The following is a 21,904-nucleotide window of genomic DNA, read 5'->3' as shown; positions in this document are numbered from 1 at the left end:
AACGAAAGACGTAAACGAAAGATTCGCCAATTGCCTGATGTCTGAGGAAACTCCATTTTCTCCATTCTTTCTAATTATTATTATATAATTATATAATATATATTATTATATAAATTATTATATATAATTTCTTTTGAATTAGTTCAAAAAGTAAAAATGGGCGTAAGAGCGTACAAATAACGGAATGTGACAACAAATCAATTCGCCTTCATTTATTACAGAGCATAGGTATGATAGAAAAACTTTTCTCTCCTCACACGTGTCTTACGCCAGCCGAGAAAAGTCAAATAGCAAGTCCGCGAACGTGGCTCTTTCGAATTCTAAAGTTCTACAAATGCGAGATATACGCGTCAGTTGGTAAAGGGTGCTGTAAAAAGGAGAGAGGGAAAGAGGGTCTCACCTCCGTTTCTTGTGCATCAAGAGTCGCACACTGTACGAAAGGTGGAAAATAAAAATAGGATGTATTTTCACGATTCTTTCAATAATCACAAACTCACAATCAACTTATATATATTGCTTTTATTTATAAATAGCAAGTTTTTCACACAAGAAATATCCGTTCTGCGTTTTCAAAAACTATAAAAGCGACGGTAGTAAAAGTTGCGGAACATGGCGGGCATTGTCCGGCTCATCAAAATTAATACTTTTTTGTTCATATAAAATCACTTTCCCGAGCGTGCTAGCAGCCTGTTGTAAATTCCTATTTTTTGGATGTGGCGATGGCAATCTATCCAATCACAGCAACGGTATCGGTCAATTATGAGGGAAAGAACAAATTCAACGTCCTGACGCCAGGTTTTATCGCAACTTCAGTCATCACGGTAACGTTTGGGGTCTGTTCATCTGTTGTCCAGTCTGCATTTCAGCTACAGGGCCTACAGATCCCCGGTTGGCCTCGTATTCATCACAGCCATTCGCTTTCTATACGAGTAAACGACGAACGTTTTTGATATATAGGGTATATAGATACAGAAATAGGTAGACAAGTTTATTTAAATGTAAAAAAATTAACGAAAAAATGTTCATACACTCACTCGTTGTTTGATAAGAGCAACCATCAACGGTGGATTGCTCTTGAGTATTTGGAGCATTTGGTTCTACTGATCGGGCGTGTGCGGACTCCTGAGAGTCTGCATCAGCTGTTGAAGAGCATGCTTCTGCATGTTGCTTGTCTGTGGACCGACCTGTCCAACCGGTCCGATCACGCCCGGTTGCCGCGGCATTTGTGCACCCATTGGTTGAGCCTGATGATGATGCTGCTGCTGCTGCTGTTGCTGCTGCATCAAATGTTGCTGCTGCATCAGCTGTTGCTGCTGCATCAGCTGTTGCGGCGTCTGCTGTCGCGCCAAATTGGGATTTTGTTGCATCACCGTATTTGATTGATACCTGCTGAGTTGAAAAAAATACTCACAAAATGCGCCGTTTTTCCAGTTACAATTCATTAGTTAAAGTTACTGATGAGGTGAGTCAGAAAGACATAAAAAAAGGTGTGAATTTAGTAGATACCTTGCCGTCCAATGATCCATCGGTATGAGATGCGTGCCGCTGGGATTCGGCATCTGAACCGGCAACGGGCGTTGCATCTGCGGCGGCGGCATCACCCCACCCGTTTGGCCGCCCACGCCGACACCACCGACAGGCGTCACCTTGCCGAAACTGTGCAGCGCCTGTTGCCTCGCTGCTTCTTCCTGCACCTGCTTCACCACCTGTAGAACATGTGCAGGAGGCGCCTGCGTCCCGGGTTTCAATCCAATACCTGGTTGATGCGGCGTCGGCAAACTCGACGTGCTGACGCCTGGTTTCATCGCGACTCCAGTCGTCATGGCAACGTTTGAGGTCTGTTGTCCAGCCTGCATTGCGGTTACAGGTCCGGTTGGCCTCGTATTCATCACAGCCATTCGCCTCCTATGCGAGTAAACGACCAACGTTTTTGATATATAGCGTATATAGATACAGAGATAGGTAGACAAGTTTAAGTGTAAAAAATTAACGAAAATGTAAAATAACTTGAAACGATATATTATTTAGAGAGGAAGCGATTAAAAGTCAAGGAATAAGTCTTATACGCAAATTGAAAAACGTAGAGACAATATATAAGGACATGCGAAAAAGTTAAATATATTCACTTGTCTCAGTTTAGATAGAGTATTCTGCAATTCGCTATTTAACAAATGTCGATAGAACAATGCTTGAAAGAAGGCTATAGAATGTATATTTTAATTTGCATTAGCGTAAGACGAACGGAAAAAATAGACGATTCCAATAACCTGAGCAGTTGCGCCTGTTGTAATCGTTGCTGCAATTGTTGCTGCTTTATCTTGTGCTTGATGTTGGAGCAGAATGGAACGAGACACTTGGTCTCTTGGCAGTGTCTTGCGTGATAACAACACAGCGCAATCAGCTGTTTACATATAGGACAACCGCCATTTGTCTTTCTTTTGCAGTTCTTCGTATGCATCACTACTCGCTTCATTTTCTGGCAACTTGGTAAACGACAGTTGGCGTCTCTGCACTGGCAGGCATGCACCAAAGATTGAATGCATCTTTGTATCGATAATTTCCTAACCTCCTACATTGCAGAAACGAGAAAAGTATAAGTACATGTAACATCTGCAATATTTTATAACAACTACAACATGGATATTTTTGGAAGAAGCCGACAAGTTACCTGTAGATTTGTCTCTTCTGCAGCCGCCGACGAAGAGCCAGTGTTGGACATAAGATTGTTCGTAACAGGCGTTGAAACGTCCGACAGACGTTGCGATGCAGACGCAGAGGTACCGCCTAAGGACTCCGACAATGCCACCGTCAAATTAGTTTGGTTCGTTGGCGTCATGTTGCGCATTATTTCAACCATACGAGACATCCACATGTTCCGTGGCAGGTCATCCACCTTAGCCTTGACGAGAACGCGGCACATCGGACAGCGTAACTCATGAGAGGTGCTAACAATCATCTCCAAGCACTTCTCGCAGAACGTGTGCTGGCACGGCAGCATCTTGTTAAACGGGCTGAGCTGCTCCAGACACACCGAGCACTCAACCAATTCGCTCAGCATACTCTCCGCCGTCAAGCGATTCTTCAGTCGCATTCTTTTCGCCACTCCTCCTTTACAGTCCATCTAAACCTTACTCGCGATCCACCAACGTGCGTCTTATCTTCGGTGAAAAAAAATATTATTACTGGTTTATCGAGCAATGAGAAATCCTCGGAATTCCCCAGTACAGCAAGAGGTTTGTTTCCTGTTCCCGCACTGGTGAACTAGTGTGGTAAGCTAGACTGAGAAAAAATATACCTACTCCAATTTATTGCACCAGTGTAGCAATAGGCCTTTGGTCTTTACCTATCACGTGTCTCGTAACGTCTATAACGTAGAGAAAGATGTATGATACTTGCGCACGAGAATCTAAAGCGTCGTCTACAATAAGGCTAAAGCCTCCGCTACAATGATTCTCGGTTCTGTCTACAATGGTCGTAGTCGTAAGAATAATCGACTGCGATTGGCCAATTCTTATCGAGCGACTACGACTACGACCATTGTAGACAGAACCGAGAATCATTGTAGCGGAGGCTTAAGGCCACATGGATTGATTTTTCCGCGTAACGCGTATCGCGTAACGAATCATATCGTTCATTCTTTTGGAATGTTCCAACGGAAATGTCAATCGTCGTAATTCATTGGTTACGCGATACGCGTTACGCGGAAAATATCAATCCATGTGGCCGCACCCTAAAGCGGCGTCTACAATAACCGGCGTGGAGTAAGAAGTAAAGCCTCCGCTATAATGATTCTCGGTTCTGTCTACAATGGTCGTAGTCGTAAAAATAATCGACTGCGATTGGTCAATTCAGTCAGAACGACTACGACTACGACCATTGTAGACAGAACCGAGAATCATTGTAGCGGAGGCTTAAGCGTAGGCGTAAGAGAGCTACTTCCGGTTTAATAGAGCTGGAGTAAGGGCGTAAGCGAAATGAATTATTTTTATTTCTTACGCCTACTCTTACTCTTACGCCTTTTCACGCATGCCTACAACACCTACTTCACCGTATTGTAGATTGAGTCGGCGTAAACAGCTTACGCCAAAAATGTTACTCCTACTCCTACTTCTTACTCCACGCTTACGCCGGTTATTGTAGACGACGCTTTATCATTGACCTTTGATATAGACATGCAGGAGGAATTTGCCTTTGTTTCTTATAAGCCGTAAGTATCTCTTCTTCTTCTAATTATAACGCCCGGCTCCTGATAAATGTAGGTATAGCTGACACGGCCACGACGAACTACAATAGATGTTGTAGAATTATAGACGATTAATTGGTGATATACAAAGCGAGGGCCCCGACTATCGGGTCTCGCGCGGGATGATGCAACCCGCGAGTCCACGGAACCTAAAGGCTGGTCTACAATACATGGAGTAAGCTGGAGTAAGCTGGAGTAAGCTGGAGTAAGGAGTAGGAGTAAGGAAATAAATCCATTTTATTTCTTACTCCTTACTCCAGCTTACTCCATGTATTGTAGACCAGCCTTCAGGGATCCACGAAGCTAAACGCGAGACCTAAGCGAAAACCGCGAAACACCTAGCTACTATCTCTATCTACTCACACAACCCTACTCCTAACCTTGAACTTCGCCTAACGATTCTCTTTGCTCTTCACTCTTACGAGCTACGCAAGCACACCCGAACCCTAACGACGCTGTGGTACGAATGAGCGAGAAACGAGCGAAATAGTGTCGGGTCGAAAGTTCGACTGTTCGAGACGACGTTGCGCGCGCATGCGCAGAGGGGGAGCCGCCGATGACGACGCGACCGATGATTGGCCGAACGGCGCGGTAGCCGCGTACTTTCCCCGAAGGGCGGTATTCCTTGTAGAAATTTTTCTTCTATCCTTCTTCGGCGCGTAACGAACGACGAGGATAGACGCTGTCTAGCAGCGTAGATTTATACTTCTGCAAACATCCCAAGCATTAGCCAAATGTCCTTATCTGCGTCGTCTTTAGACGATCGTACGTTGAGATCCCGTACGTTGAGCCCGGACGTTGAACCCGCCCGCCTTTTATCTTCGTCGTTCGTTACGCGCCGAAGAAGGATAGAAGAAAAAATTCCACAAGGAATTCTTCTTCTTCTGGTAATGGCACTCGGCGCCCAGCAACGGCTGCCGACACGGCCAATACGAGTCGTTCCTTACACGCTAAAAGAAGGAGAATTTATTCCACAAAGAACACCGCCCTACGGGGAAACTACGCGGTTGCCGTGCTCTTATATAAAGGATTTATAATATCCTATCTAGTACTATAATAAATATTTGCGGTAAATTAAAAATAAATATTTGTCAAATATTTACAAATGTTATTTGTTAGGATCTCCAGATCCTTTTTCAGAGCATTTCTGATATATTTTTCAACCATTTTTAAGATATTTATAATATATTTTTATGATCTAAAATTGCAAAAGTATATATGCAATGTTCTGGGACTCGAGTTCAACCTAAATAGCAACGTTATTTGTCGTCATTTTGACGCCGAAATGTTCAAAATGTTCTAGTAAATGACAAAATGACGATAAATAACATTAGTTTGCTATTTGGGAACACCACAGACACAACCGCAAGCACCAAGGAGAAAAGCAGGAGAAAATAAAAGTAAGTGGAAAAAAAGATTGGTTTTTAATAGTGAAATGATTACATGATAGGATAGGTAGTATAGGTATAAAACATATTTAAAAATAAGACGTTGATATTTTGAATAAAATAGCGTAAGGTAACTAGCGATAAGATAAATGTAGCTTGAACAAAATTTAAAGTCATTTCGAGGCCGTGTCCCGACTACTTCGAGCGGTGAAGAATTTGCTAGTTGCCCGGACTCGTTCAGTCCGAACAGTGTTTGCATGTTAACGGACTGTTGTACATTGGTTGCAGCTACCGATGCGACGAATATGAGTGTGGTCGTGGATACCTTCCGATTACCGCCTACTGCGACCGTACCGGGATCGGAATTTTAAGGAATTAATACGTTTAGAGCGACGTCTTATTTGTTGTACAACACCGACTACGGATTCTTCTGGTGCAGCTGAAACATACATGGGCGCCCATCGCGTGTTGCTTTTCGCGGAAAAATTTATACAAGTCGTATTTGCTATTTTTAACAGAATAGAAAAATAAAATATAACGAAGTATACTTTTCGTATGCTAGGTCCATGGTATATAGACGTATAAATAAATTATATAAAATGTTTTAAATTTAAAAGAGAAATCCAACCAGTTGATAGATTTTTATAATAAAACGCAATTCGCTCTGTGTTTGAGGTTGCGCTAATCTAACGTTGCCCAGAGGCCTTAGAAACTCCAACAGTATTAGAGGATGAGTATCCGCCACTCTAATGTCCCTACTATCGCTTTGGTCAGGTGAGAGTCCCGGTGTTGTTGTCAGTAATTGAGGAATGGCTGAATGGCCATTGTTGGTATCGTTCCGAGTTGACTCATGCTTGGCGAATGACTTCTTAATGTAGGTGGTACCGCCCCGACAGGATTCGACGCCCCTGGCATAATGGTACCTACATTTGAAGGTGCGCATTGTCTTAGTCCAGGACCAGATGTTCCTGGTGGTGGTTGCTGCTGCTGCTGCTGCTGAGCTTGTAGCTGCTGTTGTTCCTTTCGCTTTTGTCGTTTCTCGTCTACGTTATTAGATAAATCGTTCCTATACACACACATATATATATATATATATATATATAGATACATTATTTCGGTTAACTAGTAAAATAAAAAAATTTTACTTTTAAAAAATCGGTTAATTGAAATATTGTTCTTTTTTAATTAAAGAATAGTTATTAAAAAATTGATTAATTAAACACTTCTAGAAAACTAAAGAATATTTTAACATGGAAATGTTGTTACATACCAAGTTCTTTGTGAATCTTGTAAATTTCCTCAGCTAGCAGATGATAATATTCCGTTCGAGAGTTGGCTATTTCGTACATGTCACCTTCCACCTTCCTTGCGTACGCGACCACCTGGTGCATTCTATTATCGAGCCTAGCTTGTGGATCGGGAGTCGGAAATATTGCTTTAACTCTGAGAAAACAAGAAAATAAGCTATATGTAAGCGTATATAATAAGCAGACGTGCTGAATCGCGAGTTACGAAAGAGGATGTGCCATTGCATACATATATGATAAAACTCTTACTAACAATTTATGAACCAGATGGTTCCTGAGCTCTGGAGTGACAGAGAGATGCCACTCCTTCGTTCCTTGCACCGGCGTCGCTGTGACTTGACCGGGTTGAAGACCGCCTGGAAGCTGTAGATTCGCTAATCTATTTTCCCTGCCTATTGCGCTAGGTTGCCCGGACTCGTTCAGTCCGAACAGTGTTTGCATATTAACGGACTGCTGTATATTGGCAGCGGCCGCTGCTGCGGCGGATGATGGTCCGGTCGTGGGTACCGTCTGATTGCCGGCTACCCCGACCGTACTAGGATCGGAATTTAAAGAAAGAGATACGTTCGGAGCGACTACTTGTTGTCCGGCACCGACTACGGATCGTCCCGGTGCAGCTGAAACACACATGGGCGCCCATAGCTTGTTGTTTTCCACGCAAAAGTCTATACAAATCATACTTTGTATTTTTAACAGTACAAAAAATAATATAACAAAGTATATCTTTCGTATACTAGGTCCATAATACACAAACGTATAAATAAATTTTATAAAATGTGTTAAAATTAAGAAAGAAAGAGATCTAAGTGCATACAAATGTAACACCACCTGCTGCTGTATCAGTCTACACTTCTCAGAATCAGGCGTTGATTTTGTGCCTAAACGCACCAAATGAAGTTCGCATTGAGCGAAGACGCGACACAAGTAACACGACTTACAACAGTGCGAGGTAAACTTACCCGTTGGAGCGCCAGTACCAGTCATTTGCCCTTGCGTAGCTTGCTGCGAACCTGGCTGCCCTTCAGTCAGCGCACCCGATTGAGGTTGAGCCAGGCTCGATGTCGACTGTGCCTGTTGCGCTGCAGAGATGCTGTCTGAGGACTCCGACGATGGCCCTGCCAAATTAGTTTGGTTCGTTGGCGTCACGTTGCACATTACTTCAAGCATACGACACAGCCACATGTTCCGTGGCAGTTCATCCACCTTAACCTTGACGAGAAGGCGGCACATCGGACAGCGTAACTCATGAGAGGTGCTAACAATCGTCTCCAGGCACTTCTCGCAGAACGTGTGCTGGCACGGCAGCATCTTGTTGAACGGGCTGAGCTGCTCCAGACACACCGAGCACTTAAACAATTCGCTCAGCATACTCTCCGCCGTAAAGGGATTCTTCGGTCGCTTTCTCTTCGCCACTCCTCGCTTACGGTGCATCTTCATCTTACTCGCGATCCACCGACGTGCGTCTTGTCTTGTCTTCGGTGAAGAAAAAAAATTAATGGTTTATCGGGCAATGAGAAATGCTCGGAATTCCCCAGTACAGCAAGAGGTTTGTTTTCTGTTCCCGCACTGGTGAACTAGTGCAGTAAGCTTGAATGAGAAAAAATACACTTGTCCTACTCTAATTTATTGCACTAGTTCACCAGTATAGCAACAGGAAACAAGCCTCTGGTCTTTACCTATCACACGTGTCTCGTAACGTCAATAACGTAGGCAAAGATGATTTTTGGAGCCAGGAGCCAACAAACTCATCAATAAGTAGGCAAAGATGTATCACAGTTATACTGTAGATGTGTGATATATGCGCACGAGAATCTTATCTTCGACCTCTGATGTGTGCGAAAGATAAACGTATACGAGTGATACTCGTCGCCTCTACGCACGCGTCAAAATCATCGTCTGCACTAAAGTTTCGACACTCTCTGCACTTAATGTCCGAACTGCTCTGTCAAGACATCTCATTGTGCCGGACGAAATTCCAGTCTGATTCTCGTCTATCCCGCAATGATCCCACAAATCTAGCGCCGTAAACGAGTACCGCGCTGATAACAAAAGTTCGCCCGACGGTCGTTCCGTCCAAGACCGAGAATCGGACCTGTAGAAAATGAGAAAAGGCCCGGTAACGTTATGGTAATTGTACATACACCATCCTTCCTGCCGGCGACTTTTCTCGCATCGCGAATTGACGGAACTACAAACGGAAGACGTAAACGAAAGATTCGCCAATTGCCTGATGTCTGAGGAAACTCCATTTTCTCCATCCTTTCTAATTATTATTATATAATTATATGTAATTATATAATATATATTATATAAATTATATCATTTCTTTTGAATTAGTTCAAAAAGTAAAAATGGGCGTAAGAGCGTACAAAACAGTCTCCCGACACGGTATCAAGTGAAACGCCGACGTGACCGCTTGCAGGTTTCTCTCTGATAACGAAATGTGATAACAAATCCATTCACCTTCGTTCATTACAAAGCATAGGTATAAGTAGAAAAACTTTTGTCACCTCACGCGTCTTACGCCAGCCGAGAACATTCAAATAGCAAGTTGGCGAACGTGGGTCTTTCCAATTCTAAAGTTCTACAAATGCGAGGTATACGCGACAGTTTGTAAAGGGTGCTGCAAAAAAGAGAGAGGAAAGAGGGTCTCACCACCGTTCCTTGTGCACCAAGTCGCACACTGTACGAAAGGCGAAAAATAAAGATAGGATGTATTTTTGCGATTCTTTGAACAATTGTGTAACAATATTCACAATCGACATACATTGCTCTTATCTATACATTGCAAGTGTTACAAAAATATCCGTTCTGCGTTTTCTAAAACTATGAAAGCGTCGGTAGTAAAAGTTGCGAAACCTGGCGGGCATTGTCCGGCTCATCAAAATTAACACTTTTTTTTGTTCATATAAAGACCTTCAAAATAACTTTCCCAAGCGTACTAGCAGCTTGTTGTGAATTTCTATTTTGTGGATGTGGTGATGGCAACTATCCAATCACGACAACAGTATCGGTTAATTATGAGGGAAAGAACAAATTGGACGTCCTGACGCCAGGTTTTATCGCAACTTCAGTCGTCATGGCAACGTTTGGGGTCTGTTCATCTGTTGTTCCAGCCTGCATTGCAGCTACAGGGCCTACAGTACAGGTCCGGTTGGCCTCGTATTCATCCCAGACAATTACTTCGTAGGTGACTAAACAACAAACGTTTTCGTCATATAAGATATTTAGCTACAGAGAGACAGGTTTATTTAAATTTAAAAATAAACAAGAAGTAAAATAACTTAAAACGATATATTATTCAGAGTGAAAGTGATTGAAAGTCAAGGCATAAGTCTTCTGAGTAAATTGAAAACCGTTAACAATATTTAAGGAAATGTGAAAAGGTCAAATATATTGACTCAGTTTAGATACAGCATTCTGCAATTCACTATTTAACAAACGTCGACAGAACAATGCTTGAAAGAAGACAATAGGATGTATATTTTAATTTGCATTAGCGTAAAAATATGAACGCAAAAAATCGATGATTCCACTAACCTAAGCAGTTCCGCCTCTTGCATTTGACGCTTCAATAGAACCTCCTTTATTCCCTGCTTAAAGCCGGAGCAGAGTGAAACGAGACAGTTGGTCTCTTGGCAGAATGCCGCATGATAACAATACAGCGCCATCAGCTCTTTACATACAGGACAACCTTTACGCTGTCTTTTGCAGATACTCGAATGCATCATCATTTGCTTCATCTCCTGGCAACTTGGGAAACGACAGTTGACGTCTAAGCAAATGTGGGCATGCAGCAGCAAATGAAGGCGTCTCTGTACCAATACTTCCCTATCCTCCTACATTGCAGAAACGAGAAAGATATAAAGCCCGCTGCAGACGCTGCTATTTTTCCTGCTGGATTGCTTGCAATCTAATAAATTACCATCACTGCAGCACTCAGGATTTCTAGTAATTTACTAAATCGCGAGCAATCCAGCAGGAAAAATAGCATCGTTTGCAGCGGGCCGACAAGTTACCTGTTGACTTGTCTCTTCTGCATCCACCGACGAAGAGCCAGTGTTGGAGATAAGATTGTTGGTAACAGGCGTTGAAGCGTCCAACAGACTTTGGGATGCAGAGGTACTGCCTAAGGACTCCGACGATGCCACCGCCAAATTAGTTTGGTTCATTGACTGTTGCAGAAGCACCAATTTGTTAAACAATTCCCTCAGCATACTCTCGTCCATTGCCACGAGCTTCTTCGACTTTCCGTGTCTTCCTCGACCGTATCTACTCCGGATCCTTGTCGCTACGCTTGCACTCGCTTTATCAAGATGTACTTCCTCACCTAACTCTCTAAAATTGTTCTCCTTTAATTTTTCTCGTTCTTTGTTTTTCACCGCTCCTCGCCTATAGTCTGTCTGCAGCGAATACTCGTGATTTCTCGCCGCTCCTTTGTCGACGAGAAGAAATGGATGGCTTATCGGACAATGAAGAATTCTCAAAATTCCTCTAGCCCAGCATGTTCTTCACCTATCACGTGTCAGTTACGTAGGCAAAAATGTATTACACATGCGCACGAAGATCTTATCTTTGACAATAGTGGTCTAGTTTCCACCGAAATCTTCAGTCCGATTCTAGTGCAGTATCAGAGATAGGAATGTTCGATTCTCTGAAAAGAATCGATTGATGAAAATAAATTCTCTTAAATGACAGCCACTGCCATAATTCTCGACTATGATTTGGTCTATTCGTTCACTGCTTACATCTTATCATATATTATCTTCATTTACATTAACTTTTCTCATGTAGACAATGTAAATTTTATAAATTAGATGTCAGAATGCACAGCACAGACATGAACCAAGTGGAAATTTTATCGGCAGAGTCCGAAAATGCGCAATGAAATAGTTCTGCAAGTAAAAATGGGCGTAAGAGCTTACAGTAACAGTCTCCCGACACGGTATCGAGTGAAACGCCAGCGTGACCGCTCTCAGATTTCTCTCTGATAAGTCCCAGTCTACAATAGATGATTTAAGCCCTAAGCTTTAAGAAATTGGCCAATCACGGTCAAGTATGAGAAGAATGCGCGACTGTGATTAGTCAATTTCTTAAGGCTTAGGGCTTAAATCTCTATTGTAGACTGGGACTAACGGAAAGTCACAACAAATCCATTCGCCTTCATTCATTACAAAGCATAGATATGATAGAAGAACTTTTGTCTCCTCACGCGTGTCTTACGTCAGCCGAGAAAAATGAAATGGCAAGTCCGCGAACGTGGGTCTTTCCAATTCTACAGTTCTACAAATGCGAGATATGCACGACAGTTTGTAAAGGGTGCTGTAAAAAAAGAGAGAGGGAAAGAGAGTCTCACCTCCGTTCCTTGTGCATCAAGTCGCACATTGTACGAAAGGAGAGAAACAAAGATAGGATTCTTTTAATAATAATGTAACAATATTCACAATCGACATATATTGCTCTTATCTATACATTGCAAGTGTTACATAAAAAAAATATCAGTTCTGTGTTTTCTAAAATTATGAAAGCGTCGGCAGTAAAAGTTGTCGAACCTGACGGGCATGGTCCAGCTCATCAAAATTACGTTTGGGGTCTGTTCATCCGTTGTCCAGCTGTATTCCAGCTACCGAGCCTACAGGTCCGGTTGGCCTCGTATTCATCACAGGCATAAATTTCGTATGCGACTAACCAACAAACATTTTTGATATACAAGATATTTATAGCTACAGAGATAGACAAGTTTATTTAAATTTAAAAATAAACAAGAAGTAAAATAACTTAAAACGATATATTATTCAGAGTGAAAGTGATTGAAAGTCAAGGAGTAAGTAAGTCTTATGAGCAAATTGAAAAACGTTAACAATATTCAAGGACATGTGAAGAAGTCAAATATATTCACTCGTCTCAGTTTAGACACAGCATTCTGCATTTCATTATTGAACAAACGTCGATAGAACAATGCTTGAAAGAAGACAATAGAATGTATACTTTAATTTGCATTAGCGTAATAATACGAACGCTACAAATCGATGATTCCACTAACCTAATCACTTGCGGCTCTGGTTTCAATTGAAACTTCTTTAATCCGCTCTTAATTTTGTGACAGAATGTAGCGGGACAATTGGTGTCTTGGCAGACTAGTGCGTGATAACAATACAGCGATATCAGCTGTTTACACATGTGACAACCGCCTCTTATCCTACTTTTGCAGATATTCCAATGTGTCAATACTTGTTTAGTCCACTGGCAACTTCGAAAACGACAGTTGGCGTCTATGCAATCCCTGACATGCATCAACGCTTGAATGCGTCCCTGTATCCTTAATTCCCTAGCCTCCTATATTGCAGAAACGAGAAAGATATAAGTACATGTAACATCTGTAATATTTTGTAACAACTACAGCATGGATATTTTTGGAAGAAGCCGACAAGTTACCTGTCGATTTGTCTCTTCTGCAGCCGCCGACGAAGAGCCAGTGCTGGACATAAGATTGTTCGTAACAGGCGTTGAAACGTCCGACAGACGTTGCGATGCAGACGCAGAGGTACCGCCTAAGGACTCCGACAATGCCACCGTCAAATTAGTTTGGTTCATTGGCTGCTCCTCACACATCAAGTTCTTAAATAATTCGCTCAGCATACTCTCGTCCATCGCCACGTGCTTCTTCGACTTTTCGTATCTTCCTTTGTCGACGAAAAGAAATGAACGGTTTGTCGGACAATGAAGAATTCTCAAAATTCCTCCAGCCCAGAATGTTCTTCGCCCGTCACGTGTCAGTTAATAAAAAATTACATCAATATTAACATGTTTCATTAAAAATTTGGAAAAGGCGATTTAGATAATACATATAGTACAAATGTTTTACCGGCAGACATGCGAAAGTAACGAAACCAGCTGTTGTTTGAGACACTCCTCAGACCGAAGCGTTTGATCTTGTCCCTAAACGCACCAGATATAGTTCGCATTTAGCGAAGATGTGACACAAGTAACACGACTTACAACAGTGCGAGGTAAACTTATCCGTTGGAGCGCCAGTACCAGCCATTTGTCTTTGCGTAGCTTGCTGCGGACCTGTTTGCCCTCCGGTCGGCACATATGATCATTTAAATATAAACATACTGGAAGGAGCACTCCATTGTTTTCGTGCGGTCGGCATAGTTAAGTTAGGACCGTGCTATTCTTGTCAAACTACAGCGATCACTGACTCGATATACTACACAGCATCACATACCCCAATTAAGCCTATATACACAATAGAAAAGCACAGGCAATAGGAATAAGAAATAGAAATACGGACTAGAAAGCTATGTAATGCCAAGACACAATGATTCGTTGGCAATAGAAGTGCTGTTTGAAACCACGTGCCTGTCCCAGTCTCAACCGTGATTGGTCAGGTAGGTCAGGTACAGAGAGGGAACAGAAATCCAACGCGTCCAGTACTAAACCTTGTGCTCGTAATATGTCTTTGTAATCCGCAGAGGGGATTAAATCGTGCAATCCTTTAACGAACCCACGGACTCGTGTTCAGTCCAGGTAGCAAACGTCATTTGTCATTTTAAATGACAAAAAACAACAAATAACGTTGCTTCTTGTCTGGGAACACTCCCACACAGACACTATCACCAAGGGAAAAGAGAAATAACGAACAGGAGGTCGAAAAGACGATCGGTTTTGTTAAAAGTATTATACATTAGGATATATAAGTAGAGAGTGCAACTCTGCATTGACTGAAGGAGCCCTTACGTTGTATAACTCGGAGGAAAGGTTGAAGGCGCTACTAATCCTCTTTTCGAAGGAAAAAAAAATTGAGAAAAACGTGTTGCTGCAAAATACTTTAATATATTACACACATCACATATTGAAAGAGTACAGTTTGGATGCAGTTTCATTTTCTTCTTTCACTTTGTCTTAATTATTACACGAAAATGAAAAGTAATCATAATAATTATCCAAACATGATTGAACGATATACACATATTAAGCGACAAAGTAAATAATCTGGTTAATAAAATAGTATAAAGTATCTATTAATAAGTTATCTGCAGGTTGATCGCAGTTTGGTCAAAGCCGTTCAAAGTTCGATTATTTCGAACGGCAAGGGATTTTCCTGTCTCGTGGGCATTAAAATATTTTCGGCCGTTAACAAGAATCTTTTCATCAACACGAGCTAAAGTTCGCGACAAGTGATTGGTTAATTCCGTTCGTCCTTCGTCATGTATTATTGCTGGTTCCCTTACTCCTCCTTTCTCTCTTTCTTTCTCTCTTCCAATATTGATGCGACCATACGAAAAGAGACGGAAAAACAATTTGTACTATTTGTACATATTATTTGTAAATACCGTTGGTCAGTATTGTTGATCTCTCATGATCTCTGCTAAAAGATGCAATTTTTGCAGCTTTTTGTCCGCCCTTGTCACCCTCTGCGACGGCGCGGGTATTAACGATGATGGACCCAGGAACATCGTTTCCGAAGAGAAGAGCTCTGGATTACTGTGGATATTTGATATGCATGAGATATGCTCAAGTAAAACACAATGGATATTAATTTGCATTAGCGCAATAATAAATATACAAATATACAAAAGATCGACGATTTCACCAACCTGAGCAATTAGGCTTGGAAAACCTTGCTGCATATGCGTGGAAATACTTGCTGCAATTGTCGTATCTTGGGCTTGATGTCGGAGCACAATGGAACAAGACAGCGCGTCTCCTGGCAGTCTTTCGCGTGGTAACAACACAGCTTAATTAACTGTTTACACTTAGGACAATTGTACCTTGGCCTTTTGTTACAGTTCTTTGTATGCCTTAAGACTCCTTTTACCCTCTGACAATTCGGTGAACAACAGTTGACGTCTCTGCACAGAGAGCCATGCTCAAAAAATTGAATGTATCTCCGTATCTGTATCGATATGGCACTCTACATGACAGAAACAAAAACGATACAAGCGCATTACAGGTTTATTCGAATTACAACATGTCTCTTAAATATAAGCCGACAAGTTACCTGTGGCTTCGCACCCGCCAGCTCAGAGTTGACGGTAGATACTCGGCCGCCCAACAGCCGTTGGGGCGCGACGGTGCCGCCTGGAGACCCCGACGATGGCCCCGCGATGTTGGCGCGTTCCATCTTCGCCGCTTGTTTCATCTTCGCGTTGCACATCCTTTCAAGGATACGCACCAACAAGATGTTCGGTGGCAGATCGTCCACCTTGGCCTCGACGACGAGGCGGCACATCGGACAGCATAGCATGCGATGCGCGGTCACTATAGACTTCAAGCACGTCTCGCAGAACGTGTGCTGGCACGGCAGCATCTTGCTGGACGCGTTGAGCCGCTCCAGACATACCGAGCACTCAAACAATTCGTCCAGCATACTTTCGTCCATTGTCGAGCGACCCTTCGGCTTCTCGTGCCAACCGATCGGTCGTTCCCTCGATGGCACTCCGGATTCCACGTCGCTGCACTCGCTCTATCGAAACGTTATGTCAGACCAAAATAGCCTTGTCTTGTTTTCGCTTCCTCGCATGCGGTCTCTCTCAGGCATCGGTCATCAGCAGTCATCAGGCGTACGTACCTTCGTCCCGGGCGAAATAAATGGATAGTTTATCGGGTCACTTTTTACTATATTAGCATCGTACTTCACCTCCGAGTGCAGGAATTCTTTCGGGCTGGTCTCCAATTACGAATCTTTTGAGTTGATCACAGACTTGAATAATGTGTTACGCATGCGCATGAGAATCTCGTCTCAACCCTAACAGCACAGATGACGGAAAGTCGACTGTTAAAACTGACGGAAAGTCGACTTTCCGATTAAAAGTCGACGTAAAGTCGACTAAAAGTCGATTAAAAGTCAATTAAAAGTCGACGAAAAGTCGGCGTTTCTGCAGTCATTCGTCAACTTTTGTCGACATCAAGTCGACTTTCGTCCTAAAAAAAGTCGACTTTTCGCCAAGTCATATTTCGGAATAGTCGACTTTAAGTCAACTTTCCGTCGACTTTTTGCTGTTAGGGAAGAGATTTGTTTCTCTGTAATAATAGCATTGTCTCTGGCGTGAGAAGTCAAAGCAATACGATTTCTGCAGGGCGAAAAAGGGCATTCGAGTGTAATCCCTTGGAATCCCTCGGAATAGGAGACTGGACAGATCGAGTCTACTTTTCATTGGACGTGAACTATCATGGCGGAACCAATGGCTGTAACGGAACTTCCCCTGCACAGTCTACTAGCGGGCGGTACGAGTAAAAATAAAGAATTACGAAATTGAATACAAAATTACATTGATATCAACACTTTTTATTAAAAATTTGGAAAAGGCGGCTGGGATACGTATAGCACGTGTGTAATAATTGTTTAACTATGTATAGATATTATAACAAAAGAGAAAGCACGCGTGTGCACGCTAGAAGCCTAAATAATCAGAGACGAGACTGCCATTGATTTTGCCTATTTTCTCCTATTTCTTTTCGAGTTGCTAGAAGGAAGTAGGAAAAAAAATAGCAGCTTCGATACGTGAGAGACGCATTTCCGGTTATCTAGGGCCGGCATTCATTGTCGGATCTTACATTTAAGATCGTCTCAAGATCGTCTTTAGACACTCTGTAGTTCATAGTCTTGAATATAAGATCTGTCTATAAATACTGGTCTATAGGAGTGTGCGCGTCCAGCTTCGGCAAGTTCCGGCCGACTTGAGACGGCTTTCGACAGTAGAAGTTAAACACGCGGTCTCTTTCTCTCGCTGCTCCGAGCGCTGTCAGCCGATGTAGCGCTTGTAATATGCTTTGTAATCCGCAGAGGGGATTGACGCGTACAATCCTTTGGGCTTAACGAACCCACGGACTCGAGTTCAACCCCGGCAGCAAGTGGCAGCAACGTGGTTTGTCGTCACTTGACACCGAAATGCCATTAAGAAATATTATTTTAAACGTCAAAAGAGAACGATAAATAACGTTAGCTTGCTATCTGGAAACACTACTCTAGTAGCGCAATGCATTGACCAAACATTGGTTAAACATTGGCCCAATGCAACCAAATATTGGCCCAATGTTTAGCCAATGCACTGTGGCTACTAGGGTACAGATACACAGACACGCTCGCAAACACCAAGAAAAACAGCGAAAGAAAATAAAGAGAAAGAGGAAAGAAGATTGGTTCTAATGTTGAAAGTATTGCATGATAGAGAATACGTAAAGAATATAGAGCTATCTCTGGTACTGGCTAAAAAATCCCTTGCTACAACTTAAAGGAAAGGTGTCGAAGACGCTAATCCTCTTTTCAAAGGGAAAATAAACAAAAAAATGTGTCTCTGTAAAATATTTTAATATATTACAAACATGTACATACACATTGCAAGAGCGTAGTGAAGTGTGCAAGGGTGCAATTTCGATAGGAAGTTTCAGATTCACTTTGCTCTAATGTTAATTAATTTACCGCAGTAAAATGAAAAATCACAATTTTTGCTCATCGAAAGATAATCGAACGATACATATTAAACGACAAAGACGTAACTAATGTTGAGTAATAAAACAGTGTCGGTATCTGTCGATAAGTTAGCCGTAGATCGATCAGCATTTCGTCAAAGTCGTTCCGAGGCCGTGTCGCGATTATTTCGAGCGGTAAGGAAGAAACGTGTTTGGGATGATTTACAAAATTTCACAGCACTTGGATACCTCGGGCCGCCGCGTTCCGTTTTTATCGACTCCACCCTTCTCCCCGCTCGAACGCCGGAGCGCAACGGTGCGGATTCGCGACGCTCGCGTAAGGGCAATGCCGCGCCGCGCATAATGCGGGGAATAGCACTTAATTTGCAATTCAATGGGCCGACGCCGTAGACGGGTGCCGGTCGATATTCGAATCCGGTTCACGTCTATCGCGCCGTAATCCCACAAATCGGGCGCCGCGAGCGGGAACCGCGCGGATAACAAGTCTATCCGACGCGGATCGTCCCGTTCGCCGGCCGAGAATCGGCCCCGTAGAAAGTCAGGAAGGGCTCGTCGACGCCACGGAGATCTCGGCGTCAGGTTCCTTCCTGTCGGCGACTATTCTCGCGAGCGATTATCGTATAATCGGGAGACGGGAACACTCGCGGGTTGCCTGGGGTCGATAAAATCACGTTGTTCCCATCCCTTCCTCGCGCTGAAACGCGTTCTCCGCGACGAGGATATTTGCGCCTCACGCGTGTAGGGCGGGGGGGGGGGGAGGGGAAGGGGGGGAGGAAGATGGCAAAAGGAGATGAGTTTATGTGCTCTGCGTTACACGCTTCTTTATTTTACACGTTTTATATACAGAAAAGAGAATACATAAAAAAAAAATACGTGGAAAGAAACCGCTAAAGAAACAGTAAAGGGAGGGAAAGGAGAAAACGTAGAGATCGAACGACAAAAATATACAGCGAAGCAAATCAGTCGCACGGAGGTGATAAGTATCTTAGCCATTAATCAACGTCGCCCCAATGCGCGAGGGTCAGATCCGCGTGACGCCGGTCGCTTTTCCGTCGGGAGTAAAACGAACGTGGGCGCAACAACGAAGGCCCGGGATGCGATAATCCGTCCCTCGGGCGCTCGTCCACCCTCGTCGGCGCCTCGATTTTTTCCCCTCCCCGCGCGGAAACCGCTTCTCCGCTCCCGCGAGGGAAACCATTAAAAATCACTACTAACGCGTAGGCTCAAAACGACTCGATAAAAATCGCCCCGGTTCGTCAACTCGCTCGGACCCGGTTGCGGGTCGAACGCCCGGATTTCAGGGATAACGAACGCACGACAGAACGGCTCCCTGTCTCCTCTCCTTTTTTTCCCCCCCATTAAATTTCTACAAAGAGCCTCTCTCTCCTCTCTCTCTCTCTCTCTTTCTCACCGTCGCTATGCAACTCGTACTAAATTCTAGTCTATCGTACACATTTTATACATTGAGCGCATCGTCGGAGGCGTCGACGTCCACCGCTCTCCGCGATAGGTGTTGGGGTGCAATGACATTCGTTACACGTGTCGTTCGCACGCGTGGAACGCGTACACGTCCCGGGAGGGGGGGGGGAGACTATGAACTTCCTCCCCTTGTTCGGCGTCGTTATCGCGCGGCGCGAGGATGCGAGTGTGCGTGCGTCGGGGAGTAAAATGGTGAAAAAACGACGAGGAGGGAGGGGGGGAGGGGAGGGGCGGAGGAGGAGACCCGGACGATCGCGTTTCGGACTTTGATCCTACGCGCGGAGAATGCGTATCCCTTCCGGCATCGAGGATATCGTTTATGCGCTAGATTTACAGGTCCCTACGCGATCGAAAAAAGCGATCGTCTTGGCGAACGGCAGGGCGCGTCCTTCGCGATTATCGGAGAGTATCTCTCAGCGTCCTTGGCGAAGTGCGTCAATTAGATTTACCCTTTATTCGATATTTATTAATTGCTATATCTCTACGCGCTGGCGGCGATTAATTATTGGAGATCCATGTTTTACAAAGTATACTTCTCTCTCTCTCTCTCTCTTTCACTCTCACTCTCACTCTCTCTCTCTGATAAAAATGATCATCGCGATCACGTGAAAAAGGCGTGTCTGAAAACGCACAGGTACAAACACATGCGGTGCCTCCGAATGACGAAACGCAAGGACTTTATTTCGTCAGATTCTTTCGCGTTTTGCGTTAACGGCATACAATGCATTTATGTATAAATATATACAAAAGTATGTGTGTCTGTATGTGTAAAGTGCAACGCTTCCTCATCTTTTACGTTGTTATTGCCCTCTGCAATTAGAGCGTTAATTGCCAGTTACGTGAATAGAAAATAAGGGAGAAACGAGGGGACCGGCGATGCACGGTGAAGAACGAGCGGAACCAATCGATTCGTCGCGAGCTTCGGTCCCAGCTCGCGTTGCCGGGAGGATCTTTGCGAGCGGCGAAAAATATTTTGAGAAAATGTGTCGTGGGAGCTCCTCGAAATCGAAACGCGAACGGGACCAAAGCGCGCGCGCGCGCGCGCGAGTAAATGGAGTTGTCGAGTCTACGGAAATCGAGTGGAAACTTGCGATCTTCTTCACGGCTGTCTCTGCAGCTTTTGCTTTAATCGATGCCACAATCTCTTGCGAGGACTAGCTTCGTTAACGATTTCGTCGGATTGAAAATGTATCGTCGCACCGGATTTTCGGCGACCTTGTGTCGATTGTTGGGTGAACCTGGAGTGTCACCGAGGCTGCAGTCGCGACGCGATTGTAAAATTACACTGGAAAGCTATAATCAATCGTGGATCACGATCCATTCGCGTTTGTTCGTTACGGAGTATTATGTGGCGAAACTTTAGCCTCCTCTCGCGTCAAACGCCAGCGAGGGAAATCCAAATCAGCCGAGTCCGCGAACGTGGGTCTTTTCGATTCTAGAGTTCTACGAATGCGGGATGTGAGCGACGGTATGCGAAGGGTGCTGCAGAAAAAAAAAAGAGCGAGGGGAAGAGGGTCCCACCTCCCTTCTTTGCGCATCAAGTCGTACAGTCTACGAAAGCCGGCGGAAAAATAAAAATGGAATGTATTTTCGAAACTCTTTCTTTTAATAATCATATAACAATACTCGTTATATTCACGATCAACATACATTACTCTTATCTATACGTTGCAAATGTTACATAAAAAAGATATCCGTTCTGCGTTTTCTAAAATTATAAAAACGACGGTAGCAAAAGTTTCGGAACCTGGCGGGCGGTGTACGTCGTCGCGCGCGACGTCTCCCTTTTATTCATTTTTTCTTTCTTTCTTTCCATCTGTGTCTTGTATTAACGCTAAAAACGATAGGTAAAAAAAGGACGACGGCGGGGGGGGGGGGGAGGGAGAGATATAAGTGTAACGTAACTAAAGTTTTTCCTAAGTCACTCTGCGGTTTCTCTTTCTCTCGATCGATCTTAGGACACGCGTCTAGGAATCGTTCCGCGAGAACGGCCGAAATCACGCCGGGCAAAAGGAAGGAACACACGCATATCATCACGTCACTGTGCA

The 21,904-nt window shown here is 43.7% G+C and overlaps 4 protein-coding genes across 12 annotated transcripts; all 4 read right to left on the bottom strand.

Annotated features, from left to right (window-relative positions):
- Positions 1–501: 501 nt before the first annotated feature.
- LOC105568747 (CREB-binding protein-like) lies at positions 502–3,430 on the bottom strand. Of its 3 annotated transcripts, none has more exons than XM_012024640.1 (6): positions 3,300–3,430; positions 2,669–3,158; positions 2,268–2,569; positions 1,507–1,905; positions 1,035–1,386; positions 502–921 (listed from the first exon to the last, which is right to left on the bottom strand). In XM_012024640.1, the coding sequence occupies exons 2-5, from the start codon at positions 3,119–3,121 to the stop codon at positions 1,098–1,100; spliced, it is 1,443 nt and encodes a 480-aa protein (XP_011880030.1). In that variant the 5' UTR covers positions 3,122–3,158; positions 3,300–3,430; the 3' UTR covers positions 502–921; positions 1,035–1,097. The 3 variants fall into 3 exon arrangements, with proteins under 3 accessions (XP_011880030.1, XP_011880029.1, XP_011880028.1); XM_012024639.1 differs by having other exon boundaries at positions 1,035–1,389; positions 3,296–3,427; XM_012024638.1 differs by having other exon boundaries at positions 1,035–1,389; positions 3,300–3,427.
- Positions 3,431–5,351: 1,921 nt separating this feature from the next.
- Positions 5,352–11,815, bottom strand: LOC105568742 (CREB-binding protein-like). 4 transcript variants are annotated; one of them, XM_012024625.1, is made up of 6 exons: positions 11,269–11,813; positions 10,958–11,113; positions 7,898–8,411; positions 7,192–7,555; positions 6,902–7,074; positions 5,352–6,674 (listed from the first exon to the last, which is right to left on the bottom strand). In XM_012024625.1, exons 2-6 carry the CDS (start codon positions 11,108–11,110, stop codon positions 6,427–6,429), a joined length of 1,452 nt encoding a protein of 483 aa, XP_011880015.1. In that variant the 5' UTR covers positions 11,111–11,113; positions 11,269–11,813; the 3' UTR covers positions 5,352–6,426. The 4 variants fall into 4 exon arrangements, with proteins under 4 accessions (XP_011880015.1, XP_011880014.1, XP_011880017.1 ...); XM_012024627.1 differs by lacking the exons at positions 10,958–11,113; positions 11,269–11,813 and adding exons at positions 8,615–8,657; positions 8,707–8,745 and having other exon boundaries at positions 5,645–6,674; XM_012024624.1 differs by having other exon boundaries at positions 10,958–11,815.
- Positions 11,816–12,126: 311 nt separating this feature from the next.
- Positions 12,127–14,683, bottom strand: LOC105568743 (CREB-binding protein-like). 2 transcript variants are annotated; one of them, XM_012024629.1, is made up of 3 exons: positions 13,374–14,683; positions 12,982–13,274; positions 12,127–12,622 (listed from the first exon to the last, which is right to left on the bottom strand). In XM_012024629.1, exons 1-3 carry the CDS (start codon positions 13,587–13,589, stop codon positions 12,598–12,600), a joined length of 534 nt encoding a protein of 177 aa, XP_011880019.1. In that variant the 5' UTR covers positions 13,590–14,683; the 3' UTR covers positions 12,127–12,597. The 2 variants fall into 2 exon arrangements, with proteins under 2 accessions (XP_011880019.1, XP_011880018.1); XM_012024628.1 differs by having other exon boundaries at positions 12,127–13,274.
- A 74-nt stretch (positions 14,684–14,757) lies between these two features.
- LOC105568744 (SH3 domain-containing RING finger protein 3-like) lies at positions 14,758–16,667 on the bottom strand. 3 transcript variants are annotated; one of them, XM_012024632.1, is made up of 4 exons: positions 16,516–16,667; positions 15,946–16,410; positions 15,542–15,858; positions 14,758–15,428 (listed from the first exon to the last, which is right to left on the bottom strand). In XM_012024632.1, the coding sequence occupies exons 2-3, from the start codon at positions 16,324–16,326 to the stop codon at positions 15,550–15,552; spliced, it is 690 nt and encodes a 229-aa protein (XP_011880022.1). In that variant the 5' UTR covers positions 16,327–16,410; positions 16,516–16,667; the 3' UTR covers positions 14,758–15,428; positions 15,542–15,549. The 3 variants fall into 3 exon arrangements, with proteins under 3 accessions (XP_011880022.1, XP_011880021.1, XP_011880020.1); XM_012024631.1 differs by having other exon boundaries at positions 15,946–16,515; positions 16,585–16,663; XM_012024630.1 differs by having other exon boundaries at positions 15,946–16,666.
- Positions 16,668–21,904: the final 5,237 nt, after the last annotated feature.

Source organism: Vollenhovia emeryi, unplaced genomic scaffold, assembly GCF_000949405.1.
Source record: "Vollenhovia emeryi isolate VEMERY1.0 unplaced genomic scaffold, V.emery_V1.0 DF939127.1, whole genome shotgun sequence".
Lineage (NCBI taxonomy): Eukaryota > Metazoa > Arthropoda > Insecta > Hymenoptera > Formicidae > Vollenhovia > Vollenhovia emeryi.
The sequence above is the reverse complement of the archived record's forward strand: the minus strand, read 5'-3'. Positions and strand labels throughout refer to the sequence as shown.